Below are 14419 nucleotides of genomic sequence, written 5' to 3' on the forward strand. Positions count from 1 at the left end.
GACCGTTCACTACAGTTAAGTAAAAGCTCACGCTGGAACGGAAGGTGAACTTGGGAACTTCGGAACTTGGGAATAAAAGCTGCAGAAAAAAAACAAAATGAGAACCTCAAGAAGTATAACACAGCCAATGACCAATTTCCTATCTACAGAGATCAAAAAGATGCCTGGAGAAGAGGAAGCAATCTTGGCCAGCCTCCTTCAAAAGGGACAGGATCACTCGGCAATATTTTCCGATCGCCATGAAAGATGAAAAGACTTTATACCTGACCTATAAACTGATCCAGTTACAGAACATATCATGGAAAAAAATTAATTTTCTATTTATGCGAATTCTAAATAATGCCATCAGCGGTAATATGCTTGCGGAAACAGTACTGTGGACAATTTTACTATTATTATTGCCGGAAGACACAAGAATGTGCCAATACTACGCTCCTTACACCTGGCCACTCGACAAGAAATCACTTTTACATGAAGAAATAATTGTAAAATGTAAAAGCTTTTTACAGAATTCGGACTTCAAAATAATTGACGTGATAATATTAGTTTTATTTGCAAGCAAAAAAATAAAAATATTATTATTAATAATATTAGGAAAGGGTTCAGCTAAGTATTTAGCGAGTTGGATTTCCATGCGGAGAATCCGGGTTCAAATCCAGCTACCATCCCTTAGTTTTTCTCTTTCCAAGCTTGCTCAATGTCCGGTAATGGACAGTGTTGTCTGCAATAAAAGAACACTGTCCAGAGAGTGCGCTGAAAAAAACATCTGAAGGCGCTAATGTCCTCAGATGTTGACGCGCTTTAAATTAATTATTATGATATATAAATAAACAGTAAAATAAATGAATAATTTACAAAAAAAAAAAAAGAAAATAAATACTTTGTTGACGTCATATGAGTACACGTAATCGATTGATCTCAAAACCTGTATTTCAGGTGACAACTAAAAATTGATAATTTACACGATCGCAATACTTCCGCTCAAAAAGAGAAAGAGATTAAAAAATTTGTTGCATTTTTCTGGGAAATTATAAATCAAAAGCTAAAAAAAAAGAAGAAATCTATACAAATGAATGCTGTATATATACGCCATTGATTTATTTGTATGATCTGGTAAATTACCAACTGGTCCTACCAAAGAATAATTGGTACCATATGGTGCATCCATTTTATAGCTGTGCCAAAACCAACCAAAAATTTCGTTTTATTCCCTTCCCAACGAGTTTTGGCTCCCCTCCAATAGAAAACAGGCAATTTTTTTTAAATAGGTAGCTTGTTTTAAACAAGGAAATGACCGCTAAACGTGATTACATTATTTTTAATTTTTCCCTCTGAATTTGATGGTTATCCCAGTATTATTTTATAATTATTTTTGGTTATCAGTATTAATGTGAATTCATTAAATGAATTAGCGAGCTGTTCAATTTGTAGATTATTAGATTATTGCTAGAAAAAGTTTGAATCGTATAAAAGGACATTATGCAAAATATAACAAAAATTATCAAAAATAAATTTAATAAAAAAAATCACTTGAAATACCTGAGTTACTGCGTCAACATTATCAGTGACCGCATCCTTATTGATGCTGTGCAAAAATGCTTCATACTGTTCCAATTTGGTCAGCTTATCCAATAGATTATGCAACACTAATGAAATTTCTTCGCGAATTTCACCTTCTTCAATCGATACACAACGATGTGCAAGTTCGCGCACATGAGACATAACCCGTTCGTCTCGGAAATCGTACGGAAATGTTTCTGACCATTCTGCTAATAATCGCACCAGATGTGATGATGGTTCTTCTTCCTGTAAAATGAACAAAAATGTATAAAATTAGTCAAATAGTTTTTTTTTTTTTAAATTTATTTGTAATTTACAATTTGTATATATTGTATACAATAAGAAAATATGGTGAGAGTGCGGGAGGAGAGCAGGAGGAGAAAAGCTACCCAGCGGTACCACTCTCTATAGGAGAGAGGAGAATGTGAGGAGGAGAGTGTGAGGAGGAGAATACGAGGAGGAGAGAGGAGAGATAGGAGAGAGTGATGAACTGGTGCTGGAGGAGAGCAGGAGGAGAAAAGCTACCCAGCGGTATCACTCTCTACAAGAGAGAGGAGAGTGTGAGGAGGAGAATACGAGGAGGAGAGAGGAGAGATAGGAGAGAGTGATGAACTGGTGCTGGAGGAGAGCAGGAGGAGAAAAGCTACCCAGCGGTAGCACTCTCTACAGGAGAGAGGAGAATGTGAGGAGGAGAGTGTGAGGAGGAGAATACGAGGAGGAGAGAGGAGAGATAGGAGATTAATGATTCCTAAATCATCTGAAGACCCTTTTTCAGCCTACAAGGAAGTCGCGGGGCCACAGGCAATTCAGTAGGCGAGGAGTATTAGGGATGTCAGAGGAAGCGAGAGACAGTACAAGAGGATTAGAGCTAGTCGAGAGAGTAGTGTGGAATTTTCTGGTATTTAGTCTTGGCGAGTTGGTCTATAAAGGGAATGTTGAGGTCGTTGTGAAGAGTGAGGTTAGTCACCGTATAAAGGAGTCAAATAGTAATTAAGATAATAAAGTTCAGAGAAAGTTCAATCATTTCATCTAATGATTTTCTATTTTCTCTTACGCTAATAACAGTAAGAGAAAGTATTTTAATGGTGCAGATTTTCTCTTTAGATGTTTCTCCTCCGGAAATATCCGTTCTGAAGTCCTCTGAGTACGAAAAAGTGATTTTTACAAATTGATTTGTCTGTCTCTCTCTCATTTATCTATGTCCGTCCGTTTGTATGCATCCAACGTAACTCAAAAACAAGATAATTGCTAAATTTTCAAATTTTATATTTAGCTAGATGCTACAATAAATGCTAGAACGCCACAATAAGATTTTGCTCAGAATAGGTCAACCTAAAGAATCACCTTCTTTTTTTTTTTTTGTATAGATTTTTCACCTTTTTTTTTATTTATTCTGCTAATTGTGCATCGATAGATCTATCATAGGCTAGATTATTCGACGAAGATATACAGCCGGGTTCTCCAGGCAAGACCTTTGGACCACAAGAAGAATAGGTGCTGTTTGTTTTGTCAAAAGCAAGGGCTAGGATGGAATAAAACTGGTATATCACATATTGGTCTTAATTAAACTATCCCTGCAGACTAAAAGCTCCAAGCTCTGTAAGTGAAGGGATGTAGTTGAGAACAGGCATCCATGGGTATGTCTACAGTTATAAATATGGAGAAAGAAATAAAGTTTTTAAAAACGACTTTATTTTAAGGAAATACAAATACTGAGAAAGATTGCAACACTTTTAGCAAAAACAAACAGTATAACGGCTAATGAATGAAGTTCGTAATGGGTTTTTCTCTCCGCTCTTGATTGCTGGAGTATATATATTATTTGCGGGAGCTTATCTCCGCAGGTGTTTATCTCATAGGAAAAGCATCTGTAACTTACGACCAACGAACATCCAAGAGATCGCTCAGATGGGGCCCAAATTGAGGTAACCCCAACTGAAAACTAACTCTAACCCCTAGTTCTGAGACTTTTCCGTAATTCCACCAAAAATATAGGGAAGAAATTTGGACATGAGAGAAGGACTACTTCCAGCCAATGGTCACCAAAATAAGAATAACCATGCTCCTGATTTCTTACAAGGAACCATCAATCTCTCTCACTTTTAGGGTAAAGATATCAAGAGGTTTAAGGTGAGAATTAGTGTTATAAACTAGAAACACTTAACCAGTTAACTGTTTCGACCCTGTTGGAAAATGTGTCCCCTACGTGCGTCGTACAAAAAATAAGCGATGACGAATATATTCGTCAAACCCAGAGTACGTATGTTTGATATGAAATTGGGTTGCAATGAAATGACTTTCATATTTTTTTTTTTTCGTCATTTATTTCAAGTACATTTATTCATTTATTTATATTAATATAAATTTGAACCCAAATACATAAAAAATAAATTTTGCGAATATATTTTAGATTAAACTAAAATTGCAAAATTAACTGCCGATGGTCACTACTGAAAACGCATGACGAATATACTCGTCATAACACAAAATTTTACATTTTTTTCATGAAGAATATCTTCGTCGGAAACAGTTAACTGGTTAATATTAAGCTGAAAAAGTGGTTAGTTCCGCTGTGCTAGACAGTACTGTTGATTTTATCTGTTTTAGCACGCTGGTTTATTGTACCTTTAAGCAGTTTCAGACTAGCAACCATCATCAGAAGTAGATACAATAGTAATCCACCTCTGATTATGGATGGAAGTCCTAAAGGGGCCAGGCTTTTCAATAAACATACGTCCTACGATGGATAGAATCAAAAATAATAAGTATAACATTTGCATTTGGTAAAAAACCAATACTTCAATGGGTAGTAGCTCAAAGTTGTTTGCAATGCTTTCAATTTAAAAAAAAAAACAAAAAACAAAAATCAAATTTGATGGCAATATTTCTATGTACTCAAAATAAATAAATAAATACATAAAATAAAAATTCATGTACAAAAAAAAAGAAGCTTAAACTTGAAGAAAAACAAGAACATCTTTTCTTTTTTGTAAAGAATTTGTTATTGAATCTTAAAAATAAACTTTGCTAAAGTAAAGATGCAAAAGAAACAGAATACACCAGCAATTTATGCTCCCCGAAGCCGGTGCAAGTAAACAGTATCCTATGCAAAAACAACCCTACATAAATGTCAAAATTTGAATGCAACATGTACACTTTATGTGTTTGTTTACTTAGACCAAACACCATTTTCTTTTTGGGCTAAGACTGCATAAATATTGTGCACAAAAATATAAGAAAATAAATAAATAATTTTTCAATGAAATTATTTCTGAATATATTTTAGGTATTAATTTAAAATATACTTATGAAAGAGAAACGGATTTATAATCAAAATGGAGCTAAAAAATTAGCTTTGGTGAAAGTGGGGTTGTCCCCAGTTCGAATCCCGTGTTAGCAAAAATGTTTATACAGAAATAAAATAAAGTAACAGATAACTTCAAAAAAATGAAGTAGCAAAATAAATAATCATTATTACGAACATTTTCTCAGAGACTGGGCAAGATTTGGCACCCCCCCCCCGTCAGAAATCAAAGGCATCCCTACCCCATGCCTATTTTGCTCATCCTGAAGTAATAATAACTTAGAGACAGGTTTTGTCCTGTCACAAAGATCTTCCCTTAATTGTCTATACTTTTCTGTGAAAGCTGGAGTCTGCAGAGAAGTCATTTTGGGACCTATTTTATGTACTATTTAAACTGCTTTTCTTCCTTTGCATCCTAGAAGTGTAACTTTATCATTTGCTATTCTCTCTTCTCTATCTCGGCTTCTAGACACTTTCACGAATAACTGAAGAAAAGAAGAGGAGGCAAAAAGTGGAAGATCAAGGTTGGACGAACAGAAATACATTTAAACATTTTTACGCTCCGACATTCTATTTGTCCTGATCAGGGCCGGATTTAGATGAAAAGAGGCCCTAGGTTATTCCACTTATGAGGCCCTTTCACCTCCCATTTTTAAGTTTGTAAATTACATGAGAGATAATAAAATACATCACTACTGTGACGTAGCATATCAATATGTTAAATGTTAATATAATATAAGTTTTTAGAATTTTAATTTTGCTAACAATGTAGGCCCCTCTTGATCTTCAGGCCCTAGGCTGAAGCCTAGTTAGCCTATAGGAAAATCCGGCCCTGGTCCTGATGACAAATTCAATAATACTATGTTTTTTACTTTTGACAGATTGCGCTATCTTTGGTTACAGTTGGAGAAACGACTAACTTGGAATCCAAACTGAAAAGAATGGAGAGACTAACAGAAGATTTGCCATGATATCAAGACTATTTGGCCAACGATCTAAACTTACATTACAACACAAACGTTTTACGAAACTTTGATGTAACCTATATGGAGGGACCTACGGATTAGAGGTGTGAATCCACCCTTTACTGAATCCAAAATCCTTCGAAAAATCACCAATACTCTTTATTATGCATCCAATAAAACCCTATATAATGATCTATCCATTCCCTTCGAGTCGGATCTAATGAAATTCCGCTATCTAAGATTCCACAACTCCACATCCTATTATCACCAGTTCCCGGTAGTTTTATTTTGACTAAAACCTTGTAGTATGCTCCTGTGTTAGCACTTAAGCGGAAATAAACTTTTTTGGACTTAAGGAGCCACAAAACGAATAAAAAAGTAAAGTAAAGTAATTGCCTATTTTTTCAGGCGGGGCTTAACGTCCAACTACCTATTAGGTGCCGTGGACGGAGGCGACTAGCAAACATACTTTACTGTAAATTTCTTATATTAACCATTAAATAAAATCCAAGGCCTAAGACCGGGAACCGAACCCAGTACCACAATACATATTAGCTTTACTGGTCTCGCCTCTAACCGCTCGGCTATCGTGACGCCTCACAAAACGAATAATTCCAATGTAAACTCAAATGTGAAAATTTGGAAAATTAGTTTTCTCTTATAAAGAAAAAGTAAAAATACAAAATTTAAGAAGAGAATCATAATTAAAGAAAATAGGTCAAATATTGATTAAAAAAAATAATACAGGGCTACAGTACGAACCCTTTATATGATCCCTAATATCCTAGGATACACGTGAGCAAAAATAACCCCACTATTATCGGCTAGGCACAATCATGGAGTTCTGATGGTTGTTGTTAGCCTCCCATCCGCCACCTGTTCCTGCTAGCCACCCACAGGATGAGAATCCAAGCCATTTAGGGCATTTTCCAAACCATCTAGAAATAACCCTTACTTCCGGCTTCCAGGTACAGCGGGAGAGAGAGATTGGCATTAAGATAAAAGTCTAATACTCTTCCAAAGCAGTTTAGATGTTCAAATATACGGGTCCAGGCAATGTTAAAGGATAACAGCCAACGCAGCCCGGCACACTAGCGCAAAAAAAAGGAAATAATGGCTGACAAGTAAACTAACAATGTGTGTAACAATGTATTGACCATTGTGTAACTGCTATAGCTCACTGTATAGCTGTAGCTATGGTTACAGCCAGAGATCGGTACTGATTAAGAATACAGTTTAATCATAAATTTAATAGATTAATTTTTTTTTAATCGGCGAAATAAATCCTAATAATCAATCATATGACAATTAATTACTGAACTAAATTTCAAATTTTTCAAATGGCGAATCAAAACTAACGTTACGAAATCAAAATATATAGTATTTACTCTAAGACGAAAAATCCTACCTCCAACACCTACTGTGGACAAAGTACGCTACCTTGGACTGCACCTAGACAACTGCACCTAGACAAACGGATGACATGGAATCCCCATACTAGACTGAAAAGACAAGAAACTAACCAACGCTACAAACCTCTTGCCAGACTTCTTGACAAACGATCGAAACTTAACCTACATACCAAAAGACTGTTACTGCGACCTATTTGGTCATACTGCATCCGAAGTATGGGGATCGACTAAGCGTTCCAACTCTCTACGCCTCCAGACAATACAGTCAAAAATATTTCGAAAACTTCTTAACGCTCTGTTCTAAATATCTAACCTCACTATTCATAATGATCTCAAAATCCCTTTCATTCAAGATCTTGCTAACACTCGTTTTCTCAAATTTCATTCCTCTACAGCAGCTCATCCCTAACCCTCTCATAGAACACCTATCTTCCTCCACATTACCAGTTAATCCTCACAGGAGATTAAAGAGAAGATGGCCTCTCGTGATCTACTCTTATTGTGAGAGCAGTAGTTATAGCAAAGTCCGTTACTGGTGTGACACCACTGGGTGCCTTCTCCACTCGTGATTTTCACGAATTTTTTTGCTATCAGGTACCGCATTTGCTCGTTGTTACAACCGCTGCAGTGGTAAATTCCAATAAAAGATTTAAAAATTAAATCGGTATCAAATTGTTTTCATCCCTCACAATATGTCTTTTCAACTAATGGTTCGGACCACGTTTTGGCGAGGCCACCTTTCTCAGTATCTCTAAAAAAAACTTTTCGATTAAGTTTTTTCAGACTTGGACTTCACAAGTATACGATTCACTAAACCAAGATAGGTCTACCTTACACTCACATTAAACCGTGTTGGTGACTCACTAGTCCTCTACATAGGACTATCTTATACTCTCATTTTACGTAGTGATAAATAAGGTTTTCTAAACTTTCAATTTTAGATATTTTAAGGTTTTACTACCTCAAAGTATTTAATTATTAAATTTCTAACCAAACTTCTAAGAAGAAAAAAAAATCAATACACCGGAAGTGGAAATAAAATTAATTTAAAAAAAAAAAAATGTTTTCCACCAATAAAACTTAGCTCAGGTGCCTTTTGGTCTGGCAAATACTGAAGAATGAATTTAAATATCCGCCCCTCTACAAATGGCTAACAACTGCACACACTATATTCCATTTCAAAGAATGGGTATTCCCAAAGTAATCCAGAAAATTCCCTTGGGTAAACAGTAGAGCTATTTGATTTTATTGTCGATAGTCCATTAAATAGGATATAATAAGATTTTATTAGAATTGTTATTTTCTGACCATTTTCCTTTTGGAAAATCTTTATCAATCTCTTTATCTATTATTAATTTTTATTATTTTCTTCAAAAAGAAAAAGGGTTTTACATCCGCTTACTTATGTAAAAGGAGGTTTGCAATCACGCAGATTTTCATTATTCCGTTTCCATCGGAAATACAAGTTTTAGGATCCCTTGAACACGAAAAACAATTTCTATCTGTCTCATCTGTCAGCGTAACTCTAAAATAAAATATTACAAATTGTTGAAAAAATATTTCATTTTAGAACACCGAAATAATAAGATATGTGTCAAAACCAAACAACCAGAAGTCCATTTGTAGGAAGAATTGGAATATAGTGCAACACATCAACATTCTCATACACCTTTATCTTACTTGAAGGTGGACAAGGTAGCCAGTTGTTTCCTTATCTTCGCCAATTTCAAGATTCAAACGATCTATGCCGGGGACTTTGGATGCACAGAAGAAGCAGAGAAGAGAACGAGCCTTCCTTGGCACTACTCGCAGTTAAGTTGTCATTCTAAACTAACGTGAGCTTAACAGGGCATTTTACTTCACCAGAAACCTTGACTTAGTCACTGGGTATGGAAGCAGGAAATGGCGTGTCTGTGGGAGAGAGGTTTTTTTTTAGGCTTAAAAGTGGTGGTTATCATAATCTGCCGGTTACTGAGGTTTACCAATAAGGATAAGCTGGAGTATTTCCTCTTTAAAAAACTGCCAATTTCCTAATTTTGGCGGGGGGGCCAACTTTAAAATTTAAGGGGACGACTTTACGAGGAAAGATGCATGAGACACCCGGAAGTGAGGAAAACTGATCTCTGGAATTTTCCTGGAGAGTCTGGTTTCTCTATTCTTGGGACACCCTAGGTAGATTTCAAGTATTGAAACGGGATTACCCTTAAAAGCTCGGTTAACGATATTTGTACCAAAACTTTTCGCTTCAGCTAGAAATTCGCCACAATTTTTAACAGATTTTTGCTTATTTCTTTATCGCTTGAATTTCCATTCAATAAAAACAAGAAACCAACAACAATATATTAACAACAACAACTCTTGTATAATGAATGGAATGAAACATTACTTGTTTGGGAATTAGTTTCTTCTAGTTGTTGTCCAGATGGGTAGCATATTGTCAAGTGTAGGACTTACTAAAACGTGAGTAAACGAAACACAGTTTTCAGGGAGTTAAGTACCTAAGTAGGTAGGGCCACTTGAGAGGTGGGTGACACCCTTAGTCCTAGAGCTGCTGTCACCAAGCGACCCTTCTCGCCCCAGATTTCCACTGTCCTTCACGCACCAAATCTTATCCCAAGCCAGTCTACTTTCCTAAAAATCCCTTTTCTTGAGCCATTAGTTCCAGCTACCTAAAGTCTTCTCAGAAAGTGCCAATCTCTGCTTTCATTGACAATAGCTTGGACGTTAACTTGTGTAAACATAAATAAAGTATCACGTTTGGTACGGCCACTTTTGCTAAAAACTTTATATCTTTACATTGTACATCTTAAAGGTAAACACTTGTACTGCTCTCAAGGAATTCCCAACTTTGCTTTTAGCACTACTGTTTCCACTAGTTCTTCTTTTCCAAAGTACTTTCTACCAAGAAGCGAAGAATAAACTTTTAACACTATTTCATAATTCTCTAAATTACACCAAACTATTTCACAGTCTGTAGAACTTCAGAAGAAAACCATCCACAAGGTACTTTGTTCCAAATCTAATTTCTCTTAAAATTACAAATTCAGGAAGATATTTAACTCTAATAAGGAGTGCGGTTATAGGCTAGACCCGCACAGCTAAGATGCATTGCGGTACTAGTCTATATTCCCAATGGTTTATATGAGAAATTTACCGTAAAGTATAGTTAACTGATCGCCACGATAGCCGAGCGGTTATAGGCAAGACCTGCACAGCTAAGATATATTGCGGTACTAGTCTATATTCCCAATGGTTTATATGAGAAATTCACAGTAAAGTATAGTTAGCTAATCGCCTCCGTCCACGATAGCCGAGCGGTTATAAGCTAGACCCACAATGCTGAGATGTATTGCGGTTCTAATCTATATTCCCAATGGTTTATATGAGAAATTCACAGTAAAGTATAGTTAGCTAATCGCCTCCGTCCGCGATAGCCGAGCAGTTATAGGATAGCCCAGCACACCTAAGATGTATTGCGGTACTAGCCATATATTCCCAATGGTTTATATGAGAAATTCACATTAAAGTATAGTTAGCTAATCGCCTCCGTCCACGACACCTAATTTGGTAGTTGGACGTAAAGTCTGCCTGTAAAAAATAAGTAATTACTTTACTTATTTCTTACGGACCATTATTCAGTTTTTTTTTAAGCACAGACTCGCCATCCATTTCTCTACTATCCTAGTGTAAATCATAGAAAATAAAATGAATTTGGTTCTAGTTTTGTTCAATTTTGAACTTAAAATTTATATCTAAATACGTTTTTGTATATGTCGAAATAAATAAATCTATGTAATGTATTTATTTACTAAATGAAAATCGTATGTTTTCACATCAGTTTGGTGTTTACCCATTACTTTGCTATGGTAATTTTTGTAACAAACCAGAATTTTGCGTAAACAGTTTATTTATCGTTAATCCCTTTCCATATTTATTGCAACATAAATTCAGATATAAATACATAAACTAGAATTTAATATCCCTTATAATGCTTCTTTATATTCTTTTTTTATTTGTCTGTCCTCAAATCTGGAATTAGTTTGGTTGTAATTGGTGTATTTTGAAGCATATTTAAACAATACTAATGGAAAACAGCGTTACTAAGCACATTTCATTAAGCTGATAAGCTTTCACGACCATTGCAACCGATTGGCAATAAGTGGCTCCACTAAAATAAACGTACAAATGAATCTAAGCACAATTCTAAACAATAGTTTAGCTAATGTAGCTAATCACTGTAAACAAAATTTAACAAAGTAAGAAAAACAAAATTTAAATAGATTAAAATGATGTCGTAATTAAATAGATAAATGCAATTTTTGGGGGTAAAATTAGAATTTGATCAATGACGTCAATATTGTACTACAAGAAAATTGGGCATTGGAAGGAAGTGTGACGTCATAATGTCCCAGAATACCACTAAAATCTATATTATCTAAGAAAACTGTTTAAATCAAAATTGACCGGCTTAAGAATCTTTGACAGGAAACTCGAAGAAACCGTTCTGTACAATGTCTTTTCCGGACTATACGTACGAGGCGTGGCTATTAAATAACGAGACTGATGCTGGCTACAGAAGAACTATGCATGCGCCAAATCCCTAACGACCGACAGCTGTGAAGCGTAAAGCCTTCACTTTCGATTGCAGCAGCGTCTCACGTGTTTGTAGAGAAATCTGTCTGACCGGAAACGTCGTTTGTGTTGTAAGAGGTGTTAGTTTTGTTTTGCCGAAAACATGATACTACTACACATGTAGTAGAGAAACGAATTGTCGTGAAATTTCACATAATACTTGGTAAAACCGCTACTGAAACTTATCTTTTATTAATAGAAGTTCATGGCGATGAATGTTGTATCACGTGCGCAAGTTTTTTGAGTGGTTCAAGCGTTTCCAAGATGGCCGAGAAGACGTCGGAGATGATGACCGCCCGGGTCCGCCCTTCCGTATCCAAAACGGATGAAAATATCGATTATAATTAATCAACATTACTACCGTGAGGTGCTTGCTCTACTCCGTGAAACAGTAAGGACAAAACGACCCGATTTGTGAAAGAACAAGTCACGAGGTTCTCCATCAAGACAACCGGCGCCGGCTCACACTGTCATTGTCTGTCACAAGACGTTTCTAGCCAAGTACAACATCCCAATTTTAGGCCATCCGCCTTATTCGCCTGATCTGACCCCATGTGACTTTTATCTGTTCCCCCAAAGTCAAATCTGCATTAAAAGGAACACGATTTCTCGGTCCGTTGAAGTTGTGAAAGAAAAAGCGGCATGCGCCATGCAGGAGCTCAAAGAAAAAGACTTTTAGCACTGTTTCAGAACAATGGTAAATTCGCATGGAGCCGTTGTAGGGATAGGGGAGGGGTGTATATTGAAGGTGATAATAACTAAATATGTATAAATTTAAAATAAAATATTTTACAGCAATAGTCTCGTTATTTAACAGCCGCACCTCGTAGACCAAACTGATCAACTTTTCTCTGATAATGGATGTAAGCCCGATACCAGTCAGGGATTACAATACACATGCGTACTATGAAGGATAAAGAGATTATCCAGCACTGCCTATCTTAACCATATTTTCAATACTTGTATATTATTAGAAAAACGCCCACGATTGGCCCACAAAAAAGTCCTTTTCCATCACGACAACGCACCAGCTCACACCTCAGCAGTTGTGGTCGCAAAATTAATGGAAATAGGGTTCCAACTCGTTTCACATCCCCCTTATTCTCCAGACTTGGCTCCCTCGGACTACTATTTCTTCCCCAATATGAAGAAATGGCTGGCGGGAAAAAGATTTTATTCAAACGAGGAGGTGATTGCAGAAACGAATGGCTATTTTTCAGACTTGGACAAATCCTATTATTCGGAAGGGATCAACAAACTAGAGCAGCGTTGGACTAAGTGTATAAGCCTAAAAGGAGACTATGTTGAAAAATAAAAAAGGTTTACCCCAAAAAATTAAGTAGTTTTTATTTTTGCACAGACTTTTCAAACGACCCTCGTACATCACCAATACCTAGATTTTGATTAGATAGTATTTCATACTGGTGTTAGGGCTGTTCAATTTATTGTAACAGTAATTTATTATTTACGAAGGCACCATATATCATTGAGTTTTTATATATAAAGAGAAAAACTTGACAAATTGAATCAAATTTCTAAAAATAAAGTTTTAAATAGAATTTTTTTTTTTTTGATTTTGATTAATAAACAAGTAGATGATAAGACCGTAATTAACTAAAAGTTCTCCATTAAGCACAATGACAATTATAAGCCCTACAAAGTTGAGCATGAATTTCATACAGGATTGTTTTTAAACTGGGGAATTGGCCACAAAGTCAAAAGGAAATGTCAGGCATAAGTAAAAGGTGTAGCCGGGGGCGAAAAAAAATATATAAACATACATATAACACAAGTTCATTAATTACCTTCTCGTTCTAAAAACAAAAAAAAAGAACTTCATTTGACTTAATTTATGATGGTCATTTTATTTGTAATTAAAATTAAAAGGTTAATTAAATTTTGTAACCTTTTTAATAAAAAAAAAAATACATAATAAAAAAAATTTGTATTACCTTATTAATAACTTTCATGTGTTCCCTACAATTAGCAGAAATCTGTCCAAGTAGATCGTGCGGCTTGACAAAGAGCCTGGAAGTGAGTAGAAAGGCAAATAGAAAAGCTCTATCCGGATAATAATCCGCAGTAGGCACCATGTGTTGGATTAAAGCTTCCAGTCTTCCGGAAACTAGATTTCCCTCACGGTACATCACAGACTGTAACAAAAAAAAGAAAGAAAAGAAAATGAACAGTTATTCATTTAGCAGGTACTATTATCTAAAATAAGTGATAAAGGAAAATTAATTTTTAATAGAATTTTCCTTTTAATGGAAAGTTTATTTCTGTAGACAAGTAATATAAATGAAGAAACAGTGAAATCGGTGAGGGAAGTTGACATTTTCAGAAAATTCTGGTAAGTGGAAAATTATTTTCATTATTATGGAGGTGTGGAAGTCTGCTGGGAAATAGGAATTATAGTTTAGGTCCTGCAAGAAAGTAATTATACCTCTTATAGTTATAGTCAGTGAAAATGGTGAAAATGTTTAGGCTAGAATTCTTATAACTTCCTCCTTTGCAGCCGTAGTTGCAAATCAAAAAGACTTCCGTTA

At 35.6% G+C, this 14419-nt stretch overlaps 1 protein-coding gene across 2 annotated transcripts in view; it reads right to left on the bottom strand.

The window, feature by feature from the left end:
* Nucleotides 1–14419, bottom strand: part of LOC141450799 (ras-GEF domain-containing family member 1B-like) — a 450679-nt gene that overhangs the window by 139413 nt on the left and 296847 nt on the right. For both annotated transcript variants that reach the window (XM_074121605.1, XM_074121606.1), the window contains exons 4-5: nt 13826–14026; nt 1540–1806 (exon numbers count right to left, since the gene is read on the bottom strand). In XM_074121605.1, the coding sequence (XP_073977706.1) occupies nt 1540–1806; nt 13826–14026 (468 nt within the window). The remainder of the gene's footprint in view (nt 1–1539; nt 1807–13825; nt 14027–14419) is intronic.

This window comes from Rhodnius prolixus, unplaced genomic scaffold, assembly GCF_049639745.1.
Source record: "Rhodnius prolixus isolate KJV_2025 unplaced genomic scaffold, Rpr scaffold_8, whole genome shotgun sequence".
NCBI classification, from domain to species: domain Eukaryota; kingdom Metazoa; phylum Arthropoda; class Insecta; order Hemiptera; family Reduviidae; genus Rhodnius; species Rhodnius prolixus.